Source organism: Myotis yumanensis, unplaced genomic scaffold, assembly GCF_028538775.1.
Source record: "Myotis yumanensis isolate MYYU_CA2020_CCGP unplaced genomic scaffold, mMyoYum1.0.hap1 SCAF_5, whole genome shotgun sequence".
Classification (NCBI taxonomy): domain Eukaryota; kingdom Metazoa; phylum Chordata; class Mammalia; order Chiroptera; family Vespertilionidae; genus Myotis; species Myotis yumanensis.
The window spans coordinates 57,242,904-57,257,817 of NW_027223756.1; the positions used below are offsets into that span (position 1 = coordinate 57,242,904).

The window sequence follows — 14,914 nt, forward strand, 5'->3', positions numbered from 1 at the left end:
GAAAGGATGTAAGAAGCCAGACAGGACCGCGCTTGACTCTGTTACCGGGACTCTGTGGCATCGCGTTTCTCTAGAGAGTTATTGGTCCCATAGAACCGAATACTGACAACTGTCACACGTGCTTTAACTTTGTCCCTGTACCCAATCGCTCTCTACTCAGAAGTCACCTAATACTTAATGTTAACTCTTTTCAGATGCTTACCTCTGACAATGGAGACGCATGAAACAAATCAGAAAACTTTTTGTAAGCCCTATCCTTCCTATTTGTTGTTAATGATTAAGCATTAAATTTAGCATTTTTTTTTTTTTTTAATCAAAGATGACCTTCCTTCTCTTTCCTGATGGTGAATTAATAGCTGTTTTGACTTGGTCGGGCTTGCTGGGTAAACAGTTATAAGTCCAGACGTATATTTGGGAAGTGGAGAAATGCAGAGTATCCTTCCACTTCGGAGGGCGGCAGATATCATCTCCTTTTGGTTTTGCAGAATTTTATTGTAATTGGTCAGCAGGGCTGACGTTAGGAATTCTGTGACTCCTAATTGGAGAAGGTCCCTTTGTTGTCCTCAAGTCAAGTTTTGAGTCCCCTTACTTACTAATTTGAAGGCATCGCTCACTTATAGTATCAGGAGATTTTCTTTAACTTTAAGTATTAAGTAAAAGAGCTTTTAGATGCGTGGTTCTGAAAGTAAGGCCTGGCCTTTATCCCTCCTCTGCCTGACCCGGCACTGAGCTCTGGGAAGGCAAAGGCAGTCCATGTTCTGAAGATTTCCAGGCCGCTGAGACAAGTAAACAAACCTTTTTAACTGTAGTAAGATGTGATGATGAAGTTGTATTCTGGGAACATGTGGAATGACACTCAGCCCAACCCGTGAGCTCAGAGAAGTTTGGTTAGAGAATGCCTTGGGAGACTTTTTGGAGTTTCGAATCAGGGAGAGAAGAAGGTGTTTTAGGTAGAACAAGATTTTTAAAGGCACCGAAATGGTAAAGAACATTCTCTGTGTGGAGAATTACAAGTAGTTTTTTTGTATTACAGCTCAGATTGCTTAGCTCTCCAGGTTTTCATGTAAAATTTGAGGTGAGGAGTGGTACCAGGTGATGGAGGGCCTGTGGGCATCCTTTCCAGGGTGTTGGAGACTTCCGGATGGTTGGGAGCCCTGAAGGCTTTTGACAGTGTAGAACGTGGACTTCGAAGGTGCAACAAGGTGTGCTTAGGTAACTGCAGCTGTGTTGGAGACAGAGAATGAAGGCCTGAATTGGGGTAGAGGTGGTAGGATGGAGCAGACTGTAGATTTGTTAAATAGTTAAGCACTGAATGGGCAGAAGTTGGTGATTCGTTGGCTGTGGGATAAGAGGAAGAAACTAGGATAACTGCCAGGCTGCTGTTCCGGCCTGGGCAACTCGGTGGTATCTAACTGAACTCAAGATCTGCAACAGCAGGTTTGGCGGGTAGACGTGGGAGGGGAGGAGTTCAGTTCAGACCTCCTGAGTTTGAAGTCTGTCCAGCAGACAGGTAGATACAGGAGATCGAAGCTCAGGAACGCACTCAAGGACTCATGTAAAGATTTGAGGACCCGGTGTGTTAGTTAAAACCGTGAAAGCAGATGAGATCAAAGAAAAGGTGTGAGGAAAAGAGGGCATCGATAGAGAATTTTGGGGAACCGCAGTGTTTGAGAGTAGACAGGGGAAAAGGAGAAAAATACAAACTTTAAGGTGTTTATTTTACCCATATGACTCATCAGGGAACACAGGGTCATTTATTGCTGTGAAGATGAGTTGGTGGGTTCCAGGACCTGCAATAGAATAAAGACTCATTCTCTGGTATATACCTATTCAGAATGGCAATTCCAAATCCTCCCATGTGTCATGGGCTTTCATTTTCTGATGGAGTTTTTGGTTGCATATGGTCGATCTTTAATTGTTGTTTTATTTATGTCTGCATTTTTAGTGGTATAATGTTTTAAACTTATTTTTTTATGTGCAATGTTTGAGAAAGATGCAGATGTCTCTTAAACATTAGTGCAGAGTCCTCTATTAGAACACTAGAGATGATGGTTCTCGTTCTCTTTTATTTTCTGTGAATTGAGGAAATTTGGCTTCTTTTTTTTATTCTTTATTTTGGACTGTGTAAATAATATATAGTAAAATTTATTATTAACATGCATTTTAGTTACATATTATCTTAATTTCAGGTTGGCTAAACGATAGTTAGAGGATGATAGTAACCTGACATGGGCTCCATTTTCTACTTGGATAGGTTTTCCTTCCTCCAGCCCACCCTCCACAGTGCTCCTACAACTATCTTGCTAAAATGTAATTCTCATCTGTCACCCCCTGCTTTAGAAAATGTGCAATAGCTGCTCATTGCCTAGAATAAAGTCTGCTCGCTTTGGCTGGACAATCAGCCCAGACTACCTTTCTCACCCTACCTGCCACTCCCTGTGCATATGCCATACAGTCATCATCCAGCGTCTTTCTGGAATATCCCATGCACTTCCGTTACATTGTGCCTCTATGTGGTCTTCCCTGGACACCTTTCTCACCAAAATCCTCCTCATCTCTGACTTTCCTAGTGAACTCTTCCTCCCTACCTGAGTGGAATTAACTCATTCTGCCCTGGGTAGCAATTCAATCTGTTCTGGGTAACAATTCGTGCATGTTCCTGTTCATCAATTATAAATAGTTATATTTATGTATTTTCTTTGACAGATTGTAAGTCTATTGAAGGTAAATACAGTGACTTGCCACTGGATCATTTGATAAATAATGAATTTATACAGAATGCCAGGCTCTGTCTCAGTCACAGTTTTTACTGTACTGGCAGCACCTACCACAAGGCTTGACCTATAATCATAGAATAGTTCAAGTCAGTCTTGAGGCCTGGCTGTGACCGTTACCAAGCCTGTTGGTACCAGGCAAGATCATACATAACATTTCTGATAATGTTTCAGACCAAGTTGTTTTAAAATGCAGTGTTTAAAAAAATTCAGTGTCTACTTTTTAAATTTTGTGCTTTAGTCGAAGAAAAAAGGACTGAGCGTAGAAGAAAAGAGAGCCCGCATGATGGAAATTTTTTTTGAGACGGTAAGTCATTTTTCCCTAAGATTTTTAGTATTTTGCATAATTTTTTCCTTACATATATGTCATCCAGTATTAACTGTACCTTTTTTTTTTAGTCCTCACCCGAGGATATGCTTTTTCATCAATTTTAGAGAGAGGAATGGAGAGACAGAGAGAGAGAAAGAGAGAGAAACATCGATGTGAGAGTAAAACATTGGTAGTTTGCCTCTAGCATGCACCCTGACTAGGGATCCAACCTGCAACCTGGGCATGTGCCCTGACCGGGAATCGAACCTGCCACCTTTTGTGTACGGGCCTACACTCCAACCAATTGAGCCATACCAGCTAAGGGCTTAACTGTACCTTTTTTTTTTTTTATTAGAGATCAGTACTCACCAATTTCCTGAAGAATGAATAAAGTTCTGCAAATATTTGTGGTGTTTGTGAGCTATGAGGGAATAACATTACCCCAGTGTTCACAGAGTCTCTTCTATCCAGACTGTCCTACACACTGGACCCAGAATTATATTTCTGAAGCATATATTTGATTGTGTCCCTCTTTCTGCCTGAAACTAATACAGCTGGCCAGGGGGAGGGGCCAGCCCCACCCACTGGTTGAACTCCCAGTCAAGGGGACAATTTGCAAATTAGCCTTTTATTATGTAGGATTATATACTGGACATAATTGTATGTGCAATATAGCTGGCAGCGTAGTAGGTTTGTTTACACCAGCATCTCCACAACATGTGAGTAAGCTGCACTATGAGATGGCTAGCTACAACATCACTAGGTGATAGGAATTTTTCAGCTCTGTTATAATCATACTAGAGGCCTGATGAACGAAATTCATGCAAGAGTAGGCCTTCCCCCAGCTGCTGGCACTGGCTTCCCTCTGGCACCCTGGACCCAGGCTTTCCTCCAGCCGCCAGCAAGCACCGGGACCCAGGCAGCCCTGGCTTCGTCCAGAAGGATGTCCAGTCTAATTAGCATATTATGCTTTTATTATTATAGACTAGAGACCCAGTGCACGAAATTTGTGCACTGGGCGGGGGGGGGCAGGGGGGATGTTCCTCAGCCCAGCCTGCACCCTCTCACAATCTGGGACTGCTGGCTCCCAACCACTCACCTGCCTGTCTGCCTGATTGCCCCTAACCACTTATGCCTGCCAGCCTGATCGACGTCTAACTGCTCCCCTGCCGGCCCGATCGCTCCCAACTGCCCTCCCTTGTTGGCCCGGTCGCCCTCAACTGCCCTCCCCTGCCGGCCCAGTCCCCCCCAAATGCCCTCCCCTGCTGACCTGGTCCCCACCAACTGCCCTCCCCTGCTGGTCTGGACCCCCCCCAATTGCCCACCCCTGCAGGCCTGGTACCCCCCCAACTGCCCTCCCCTGCCGGCCCAGTCGCCCCTAACTGCCCTCCCCCGCTGGCCTGGTCACCCCTAACTGCCCTCCCCTGCCGGCCATCTGTGGTGGCCATCTTTTGTGAGGGTGTGATGGTCAATTTGCATATTACCTCTTTATTATATAGGATGGCATGTTGACTGAAATGTCATTATGCAGTGCATGACTGTAATTGTATTAATTGACTGATTGATTGACTTCAGTTCATATATTCCCATATACAGGGTGTCCCTCAAAAATGTATACATACTTTGAATGATTATAAAGTCAGCATTTATTACCCTACAGTTCATTTTCAAAATTTAAAGGAATCTATAAAAATGAATAATCTTTTTTTGTCAATGCTTGTTTTTAAACTGATGACTGTTCTGGTCCAGGCACTGCTGATAATATGAAGCAGTGGAATCGCAAACATCAAGAATCATTTTGGCCCTAGCCGGTTTGGCTCAGTAGATAGAGCGTCAGCCTGCAGATTGAAGGGGCCTGGATTCGATTCCAGTCAAGGGCACATGCCCAGGTTGCAGTCTCGATCCCCAGTAGGGTGCATGCAGGAGGCAGCCGATCAATGATTCTGTTTCATCATTGAAGTTTCTCTCTCTCCCTCTGCATTCCTCTCTGAAATAAAAAATAATAATTTCATTTGTTATTTTTGCACCCTTGGTTTTTCAATTGTTGCCAGTTTTGTATCATAAACTTTATTTTTTATGTATCCTGATTTAAAAAAGTCTAGTGGCACTTTAGGATAAATTTTCTTTGTTCAAAGCTTAGTCTGTCTTCACCCATTATTTTAAGTCAGTTAAACCTGAAAAGGAGTGAGAATTAAGTGAGTTATCAGCTATTAAAGTGTGTATACATTTTTTGGGGACACGTTACATAGTCATTCATATGAATACATATATGTATATATTTGAAGTTGCTAATGTACTACAAAAAGAATTCTTTGCCTGTTAATGCTTAAGAACATGCGAAAAGTATAGCTCAATGATAGAGTACTTGTACCTGAAGTCTGTTTCACCTAATAACTATGTGACTTCAAGGAAGTTATTTAACCTAAGTCTCAGTTTTCTCGTCTATTAAGGAGGATGATAATAACTGTACCCAGCTCACAATGTTGGTATAAGAATTAAATGAGGTAATCCATATAAAACATTATAATGCCCAAGTCATAAGTGCTTAATTAAAAGTTATCTAGCGGTAGCTTACACACATTTTTTTTTTAAGGGCTAGAAGAACATTGTGTTCATCTGCCCTTCATTATCTCTGTTTAATGCTGGGGAAAACTAGTATATACTTGAGACCATTTTCTCTGTCCACTTAAATGACCACATTTTAGTTCTGAAACTAGTTCTTTGCAAGCTCATTCGTTTGCACAGCAACCCCACTGGGCAGCCAGTATGTCTGGGGCTCCTCCTTGATGACCACATATAGGCAGATGTCTCAGTCAGTTCATGTTTTTTATCCAGGGAATCTGAAGCATTTGCAAATAGATTTGATTAATTGATTTTTTAAAATGCATAAGGCACCTAAAGCCAGTAATTTATTGCATGTTCTCTGAGACCTTACAGAATTATCTTGAAACAGTTTATTCCCAGATGTGCAAAAATTGATTTCACGCCTTAAGATCAATGACTTAGCAATTTCCTTAATTTAGTAAATCTTTAAGTGTAGTGAGACGAAGTTACTTTTTACAACATTTTATTATGAAAGAATTTTACAGTGATACCTATGTATCCCACTTTTAAATTCTACCATTAACATTTTACTCTACTTGCTTTATCACTTATATATTCATCTGTCCACTCCTTTATCCATCCATCAATTTGTCTTTGGTGGGAGGATGTATACCCAGGTACCAGTCTTTTGTCAGGTATATGTTTTATGAATATTGTCTTCTAATCAGTATTTGTGTTTTCAATTTCTTAATAGTACCCTTGGATGAGCAGAAGTTTTAAATTTTTAGGAAGTCTAATTTTCATCATATTGAAGTTGCCTTTTCAAGTTCATTTTAGAATAAGTAGATCTTGGATTTCAAAACAATTATCACAATAATTATCTTCTAATTGCTGAGTACTTCCATCTTAAATATTTTATTTTGGTTATCCAGGTTTTTTTCATCACTTTAACCAAGGCTTATTACAAAAAGAAAGGAGTAACTGTAAGATTAAATATTCTACATATATAGGTTCCCATAATGTTTTAATTTGGTGGACATACAACATGTATAAAAATGATTGATAGGCAGCCATGAATATATAATTTTCCTATTTTTTAAGTGTAGCTCTTCCATGAAACTAAATATAAACAATTCTTGACGGCTGTTTTGTTTTTAGTTGGAACTGCTAAATCTGTTATGTATGATATATGCTAAGCAAAATACTGTTTGTGTTTTCTTAAAATCAGTGTCAGAGAAGCTAGATTATCTCGTGTTAACAAATGATTCATTGTAACTAGTTTTTATACTTCAGTGGGAAGCTGTTCTCCAGTTACTTTAAGATTTGTATGTTCATGCAAAACCTGTTCGTTTTTACTTCTATGGCATTAAACAAGATAATTGCCGTTTCTTCTGGCTCCAAAATGCTTGATTCTATTGCATTGTTGATTTCCAGGTATAGTTTTTTAGTACATTGTTTTATGTATGAACAGAATTATGGTAAATATAAGTATATAGTAGAAAATAAATACATGTTTTTCATTTCTTTTTAAATTTTTTTAAAAAACAGAAAGATGTATTTCAATTAAAAGACATGGAGAAGATTGCTCCCAAAGAGAAAGGCATTAGTAAGTATCAAAGATGTGCCGAAATATGTAGGGAAATATTGGTCCTCTTTTCTGCTACAGTCTTTCACTTTATGGAAACAAATTTCTAGAGATGAATGTTTGTAAATGTATAATGTGTAATATATACATTAAGCAAATGTATAAGTGACACAGATCCATCATTATGGTATTATGCAGAGTATTTTCACTGCCCTAAAAATCCTCTGTGCACTGCCTCTTTACTTCTTCCTCCCTCCCTCTCATAGTCTTTACATGATGTCTTTGGGCCATGGCCATGATTCCTGTGTTTGGAGTATTTGCTCTAGGAAAATTAAAATGGAGTATGCATGTATGTCCATGTACACACATACATACATACATGCAAATATACACATTTATCTACTTATGGGCATAATTTACTTCAAAAGGAGTAAAAACTGTTCATGTATGTTTTAATATTTGTTAAATGTTACTTTTTGTCTTTACCTGGTGTCTTCATTTTCTGTAGCAGCAAATTACCACAAACTTGGTACTTGACACAGTAGAAATTTATTCTCTTAGTTCTGGAGACCAGAAGTCAAAAATGAAGGTGTCAACAGAGTTGGCTACTTTTGGAGGCTCAGAAGGAGAATCCATTTCATGTTTCTCTCCTACCTTCTGGTGGCTGCCAGCAGTGCTTGACTTACAGACACATCATTCTCATCTCTGCCTCTGTCTTCACATGGCCTTCCCCTTTGTTATTTCCCCTTCTGTCTCTTACAAGGACACATGCCATTGAATTTGTGACCCAGCCAAAATCCAGGATGATTTCATCTGGAGATCCTTAATTATACCTGTACAGATGCTTTTTCAGATGTGGTCACATTCACAGGTTCTGGGGATTATCTTTTGAATGGTCACTGTTAAATCCACTACATAGGATACATATTTTTTTATTTTTTATTTTTAAATATATTTTTTATAGATTTCAGAGAGGAAGGGAGAGGCAGGGAGATAGAAACAGCAATGATGAGAGAGAATCATTGATCAGCTGCCTCCGGCACGCCCCACAACCGGGCATATGCCCTGACCAGGAATCGGACCATGACTTCCTAGCTCATAGGTCAATGCTTAACCACTGAACCACGCCAGCCGCACTGGATACATATTTTTTTAAACCTTACTTTCTGATTACGTAAACTACATGCTTATTTTAACAGATTTGGAAATTATAAAGACTATACTGAAAATAAAAGTTGTTCATGAGAACATCACTGTTAAACATTTTGGTGTATTTTGATGAATTATTTTTAGGTTCTGTTTGTCTTTGTATGTATGTATCTGTCCATTTCTCTGAGAAAGAATTATGCTGCATATACAGTTTTGTGTTCATGTCTTTTTTTTTCATATAACATATCATTCACATTTACCTATGTCATGTGCTTTTAAGGAAATTATGTATAGCACCTGCGTCTCTTAATGTTTAATTCTATGACTACTTACCGTGCCATGATTTGCTTAGCCTGTTACACATTGTTGAACATCTATGTTGTTCCCAAATTTTGCTGCTAAATTTAATGTGCAATTAACATGCTATCCATAAATTTTTTTCTAAAAGACTTTTTTAGAGTAGTTTTAGGTTCACAGAAAGATTGAGAGGAAGGTACAGAGATTTCTCATATATTTCCTGTCTCCAACTCCCAACATGCATAGCTTCTGTTAGCAACATCACTGAACAGTGGTACATTTATTACAATTGATGAACCTGCATTGACACATCATAATCACCCAAAGTCCATTGTTTACATTAGGGTTCACGCTTGGTGTTGTACATTCTATGGGTTTGGACAAATGTATAATGACACGGATCTATCATTATGGCTTTGTATTTTTTACATGCTATTTTTAAAAATGTTTTTCTGATTTTTAAACTTGTTCAGTTTATTTTTTATTTATTACTAGAGCCCTCGTGCACATAAATTTGTGCACTTGGGGGGGTCCCTCAGCCCAGCCTGTGCCCTCTCGCATTCTGGGACCCCTCAGGGGATGTCCACCTGCTGGCTTAGGCCTGCTCCCCAGGGGAATCGGGCCTAAGCTGACAGTCACACATCCCTCTGGCAGCCCGGGAGCCCTTGGGGGATGTCCACTTGCCAGCGGGGAGCAGGCCTAAGCTGCAGTCGGACATCCTTAGCGCTGCTGAGGAGGCGGGAGAGGCTCCCGCCACCACCGCTATACTGGCAGCCATCAGCCTGGCTTGTGGCTGAGCAGAGCTCCCCCTGTGGGAGTGCACTGAGCACCAGGGGGCAGCTCCTGCATTGAGCGTCTGCCCCGTGGTGGTCAGTGTGTGTCATAGTGACCAGTCATTTCCAGTCGTTCTGCTGTTAGGGTCAATTTGCATATTACCCTTTTATTATATAGGATTTATTTTTCATAATAGTTTTATTTTTGTTTTCTTAGCAAAAATGGCAATATATGTTTATTGTTGGAAAAAGAAAAATGAGTAAAAAGAAAGAAAGAAAAATTGCCTCTTAACCTGTTACTCAAAATAACCACTGTCACATTAGTGTATACTGTCTTTTAAATTTATTTTTGACATAATACATTCTGTATTACACATTTTGAATGTGTATATACCATGCCATTAAATATTTTATAGCATAACTTTAATGATTGCATATATTCAATTATAATAAAATACTTTTAAAAGTCCTGTTATTGGACTGGTTCCCAACTTTTTACTATTGAAAACTGCTTTGACAGGCATCCTTATATATATCCATCATTATTTTCTTTGGCTGAATTTATAAAAGTGGAATTTCTACACAAAAGGCCTGCATAAACCTAAAGCTTTAGATACCCATGAGGGTACCCATGTTGAGAGTACCCATTTTCCTGAACCCTTTATTTTTTTTAGTGTTTTTAATTTGAGAGTCAAAATATTAACTTTCATTGCTTTATTTTACTTCTTTAATTATTAATGTCAATAAACAACATTTTCTTGTTTATTGACCATGTATAGATGCCCATGTATAGATGCCCATTGATATACTTTTGTTTTTCTGTTGCAGTATTGGGCTTTTTTGTTACTATTTTTGAAAGCTCCTTATATATTAAATTATTAACTCTTGACCTATAAATTTGTTGCATTTCCCCACTTATTGGCCTTTTCATTTTATTTATGATATATCTTTAAAAATTATATCTTTTAGCTGCTATGTCAGTGAAAGACGTTCTTCAAAGCTTAGTTGATGATGGTATGGTTGACTGTGAGAGGATTGGAACCTCTAATTATTATTGGGCTTTTCCCAGTAAAGCCCTTCATGCAAGGAAACGTAAGTTGGAGGCTCTGGAGTCTCAGGTAAGCCACCGCAGTTAAAAAATATACATTTGCTTTGTAAAAAATAAATTTGTTTTACTTAATCTTTTCAGTTAGTGGTTTCTGTTAAATTTTTCACATATATTATTTGACTCAAAGTCTAAAGATAATCAACATCTCTTTCTCCCATCAGAATCTTAGAATGTTTTAACTTTCATCTTCCCACATGCCATAATATTGTTATCTAATATTTTAGATCCTTTTAGATTTACAGAAAAGCTGATGGGGAGGTACAGAGAGTTCTGTAATACCCACCCCTTTCTCACTACCAAATACACATCTTGTATTAGTTTCTGTGTAAAAATTTGCTTTCATCTCTCTTAGGAATTGCTGCATCATATGTTAACACTAGAGGCCCAGTGCACAAAAATCGTGCATGGGTAGGGCCCCTAGGCCTGGCCCACGATCAGGGCTGATCAGGTTCCCCACCTCCTGGCCTCCCCACCTTTTCCTTCCCTTACTCCCTCAGCACCCCGCCGCCACCACTGGTTGCCTGCCATGTTTCACTTCACCCCATGGTGGTTAGCGCACGTCATAGAAAGCGATCGAACTCCTGGTTGAACTCCTGAGGGGACCATTGCATTTAGCCTTTTATTATATAGGATTAGGCTTAACTGAAAAACTTCAGGCTGTTTTCTAAGGAGTTGCACTATTCTGCATTCCTACCAATTTCATTACTTTCTCACCAAAACTTGTCACTACCTGACTTTGACTTTAGCCATTTCAGTGGTATCTCATTATTGTTTTGATTTCCATTGCCCTGATGACTAAGGATGTTGAACATCTTTTCATGTGTCTACTGACCATTTGTATATCTTTCTTAGAGACCTATCAGTTCAGATCCTTTGCCCATGTTTTATCTCTTAAACATGATGCCACATTTTTTTTTCCTGTGAGGAAATGACATGCATATTCATCACTCAGCAATTTTTTATTTTTTTTTATAACATATTTTTATTGATTTCAGAGAGGAAGGGACAGGGAGAGATAGAAACATCAATGATGAAAGAGAATCATTGATTGGCTGCCTCCTGCACACCCCCTACTGGGGATCTAGACTGCAACCCGGGCATGTGCCTTTGTCCTGAATCGAACCTGGGACCATTCAGTCTGCAGGTGAAGCTCTATCCACTAAGCCAAACTGGCTAGGGCCATCACTCAGTATTTTTTTCAAAAAGTTTTGCAATTAAAAACTTTATTGAGGAATAATTGGCATACAAGAACTGCTTATATTTCTTATATTTAAAGTTAATAAATTGATGTTTGACACACATATATATTCATGAAACCATCACCACAGTCAAGATAATGATTCCCATCACACCAAAAAGTTTTTTCATTCCCCTTTTCAGTCTTTCTCTCTTGCCCACTGTTCCCTTGCCCCATCCCCAGCCAAGTACCGATTTGCTCTCTGTCACTATGCATTAGTTTATATTTCCTAGAATTTTCTATAAATGGAATCATACAGTATGTACTCTCTTTCCTGGCTTCTTTTACTCAGTATAATTATTTTAAGATGTATCCATGTTGCTGTATGTATTAATCATTCGCTTTTTATTGCTAAGTGGCATTCCGTTGTATGGATGTACAATAGTTTGTTTACCTATTGATGGACATTTGGGTTTTTTGTTTGGGTTATTAGAAATAAAGCTGCTATGGATATTTATGTATAAGTCTGTATGAACATCTTTTTTCATTTATAATGGGTAAATCTCAGGATGGAATAGATGGATCATAGGGTAGGTGTAGTTTAACTTTTAAGAAATTACCATACTGTTTTCCATAGTGTTGTGCTATTTTATATTCCCACTAGCTATGTATCAGAGTTCCAGTTCCTCCACATCCTGAATAATACATGGTATGATACCTGTTGTAGTAAGTGCATAGTGATATCTTGTGGTTTTAATTTCCATTTCCACAGTGCCTAATAATTTGAGCATCCTTGCATGTGTTTATTTGTCATCCTTATATCTTCATTGATGAAGTGTCTTTAACAGATCTTTTGCCTTTTAAAAAAATCAGGTTGTGCCCTAGCCAGTTTGGCTCAGTGGATAGAGCGTCAGCCTGCGGACTGAAGGGTGCTGGGTTCAATTTCGGTCTAGGGCGTATGTTCAGATTGCGGTTTGATCCCCACTGGGGAGTGTGCAGGAGGCAGCTGATCAATGATTCTCTCTCATCATTGATGTTTCTATCTCTCTCTCCCTCTCTCTTCCTCTCTGAAATCAATAAAAATATATTTTAAAGAAATCAGGTTGTTTATTTTTATTATTCAGTTTAGAAAGTTCTCTATACTTTCTGGATATAAATCCTATATCAGATAAATGCTTTCCAAATGTTTTTCTCCCAGTCTGTAGTTCATCTTTTTATTCTCTTAACTGTTTTGAGGAGCAAAAGTGTTTAATTTTGATGAAGTCTATGTTATCAATTTGTTTCTTTATGGTTGGTGTTTCTGGTGTTATATATTACTTTCCTCCAGGCAGTTCATGACTGCTGCTGCTGGATATATCAGGTGCTGACTAAGCATTTCTTGGTTAACTTTACCAGCCAAAGAAACTCTTTGACCTTGAGAGAAAAGGCCAAATGAGCACTTTTTATATTTTTGCCTTTGGATTTAGCATAATCTCTACTTAGCAAGTGGAGGAGCTTGACAAATCCTATATAATAAAAGCCTAATATGCAAATCAACAGAATGGTGGAATGACCTGCTGAACAATTGGTTGCTATGATGCGTACTGACCACCAGGGGGCAGATGCTCAATGCAGGAGCTGCTCCCAGGCCAGTCAAAGCAGGTGCCAGCGGGGCCCCCCCGATCGCCCCACTAGTAGCCTCACAGATCAGCCCTGATCGCGGGCCAGGCCTAGGGACCCTACCCGTGCACAAATTTCATCCACTGGGCCTCTAGTCTATATATACAAAAGGTTAAGTGACCAACCTTATGTCCGTCTGACCGGTACCTATAACACACACTGGCAGTTTAAAAATAAACGACTCGTGCATGAGTAATACATATATAGCTCACTGGTGCCAATCGCATGTGTGTTTTAATTTTATAACACTATATTATATATACTATTTTGACATGTAGTTTTTGCAGTAATGTAATTACCACACGAATCTTTCTTCTAATTAATTTCCTTTCAATGTGCACGAATCCGTGCACCAGGCCAATAGTTTTAATAGAAATAAGCAAGAGATTCTTGCTAGTATCCTAGTATATGAATCTATTTTTAAAAGTGAGTATAATGTTTTTTTATACTGACTGATTGAGGTATAGCATGTTCCAATCAGTTACTGTCAGTATACTTCTCTACCTTCTGGTCTGAGAGTTGGCATCCAGTATATTTTGTGAAACACCCCTCTCTTCCCACCCCTGTTTACAAGCTGGAGGTTAAAGCTTAATCTCACATACTTGCTCAGAAATCAGAAGTCAAGTCAGGGACTAACACATAGGCAATAGATTTAATACCTTCTGTTCGAAGCACTCCAGAAGTAAATGAAGAATGCATCATTTGTAAAAGGTTGATAGCCCTTGGCATTTGCTATAAATTAAAAAAAAATGCCATTCTACTGATCTAAACCTACTTTATTCTTTTACTAAAATTTGAGAAGTCATGTCAATATCCTACTATGCCCCTCAACCAAGGTTCTGAAGCTCACTTATTATTTTAGAGAAGTGATATGGCTTAATGGAAAGATAGGAATCAGACTGAATTTAGGTCACATTTCACTTCTTACTAACTAGGGTCTTGGGAAATTTTCTTAACCTCTTTAAAGCCTCAGTTTCCCAATTTGTAAAAGAGACACTATACTTATTACAAAGGGTTGTGATGCAGTTGAAGTGATATGTGTAAAGTGCCTGGTGGAAGTAGGCACTTAGTATGTGGTGGTCACAGATTCAGCTAGATTAGTTCCCACCCATGGGTATATACTCTAAGTTTACTTGTTCAATCAGAACAAATATTTGAGGGTCTACTATGTACAAAACATTTTACCAGATACCAGAAAAAGTAGAATTCAAAATCCATGCTTCATAAGAAAGAACTTGTAGCCTGTGCTGAAGCTAATATATATTATACACATGAAAGAGGGAGGTGAAGAGTGAAAAGTTTTATATGGTGAATGTAGATATAAGAAATGCTGCAAGAGATGGCGGGATTTATATAAAGATAGAAGGCACTGAGTTAACATTGAATTGAACCACATTCCAAATTCAAGGTTGCACTGAAGGATCAGTGTATTCAAGACATTGCTAAAGTAAAATGTGAACTTCCTTTGAATTTCTTGTTAATTACTTCCAGATTAGAGAGAGGGAGAACTCTTAAATTCCCCTGCCCCTCATCATTCT

General features: G+C 38.7%; 1 protein-coding gene across 2 annotated transcripts in view; it reads left to right on the forward strand.

Annotated features, from left to right (window-relative positions):
* The window catches only part of MND1 (meiotic nuclear divisions 1), a 95,291-nt gene that overhangs the window by 1,360 nt on the left and 79,017 nt on the right, over positions 1-14,914 (forward strand). For both annotated transcript variants that reach the window (XM_070415339.1, XM_070415338.1), the window contains exons 2-4: positions 3,016-3,081; positions 7,177-7,234; positions 10,402-10,550. In XM_070415339.1, the coding sequence (XP_070271440.1) occupies positions 3,016-3,081; positions 7,177-7,234; positions 10,402-10,550 (273 nt within the window). The remainder of the gene's footprint in view (positions 1-3,015; positions 3,082-7,176; positions 7,235-10,401; positions 10,551-14,914) is intronic.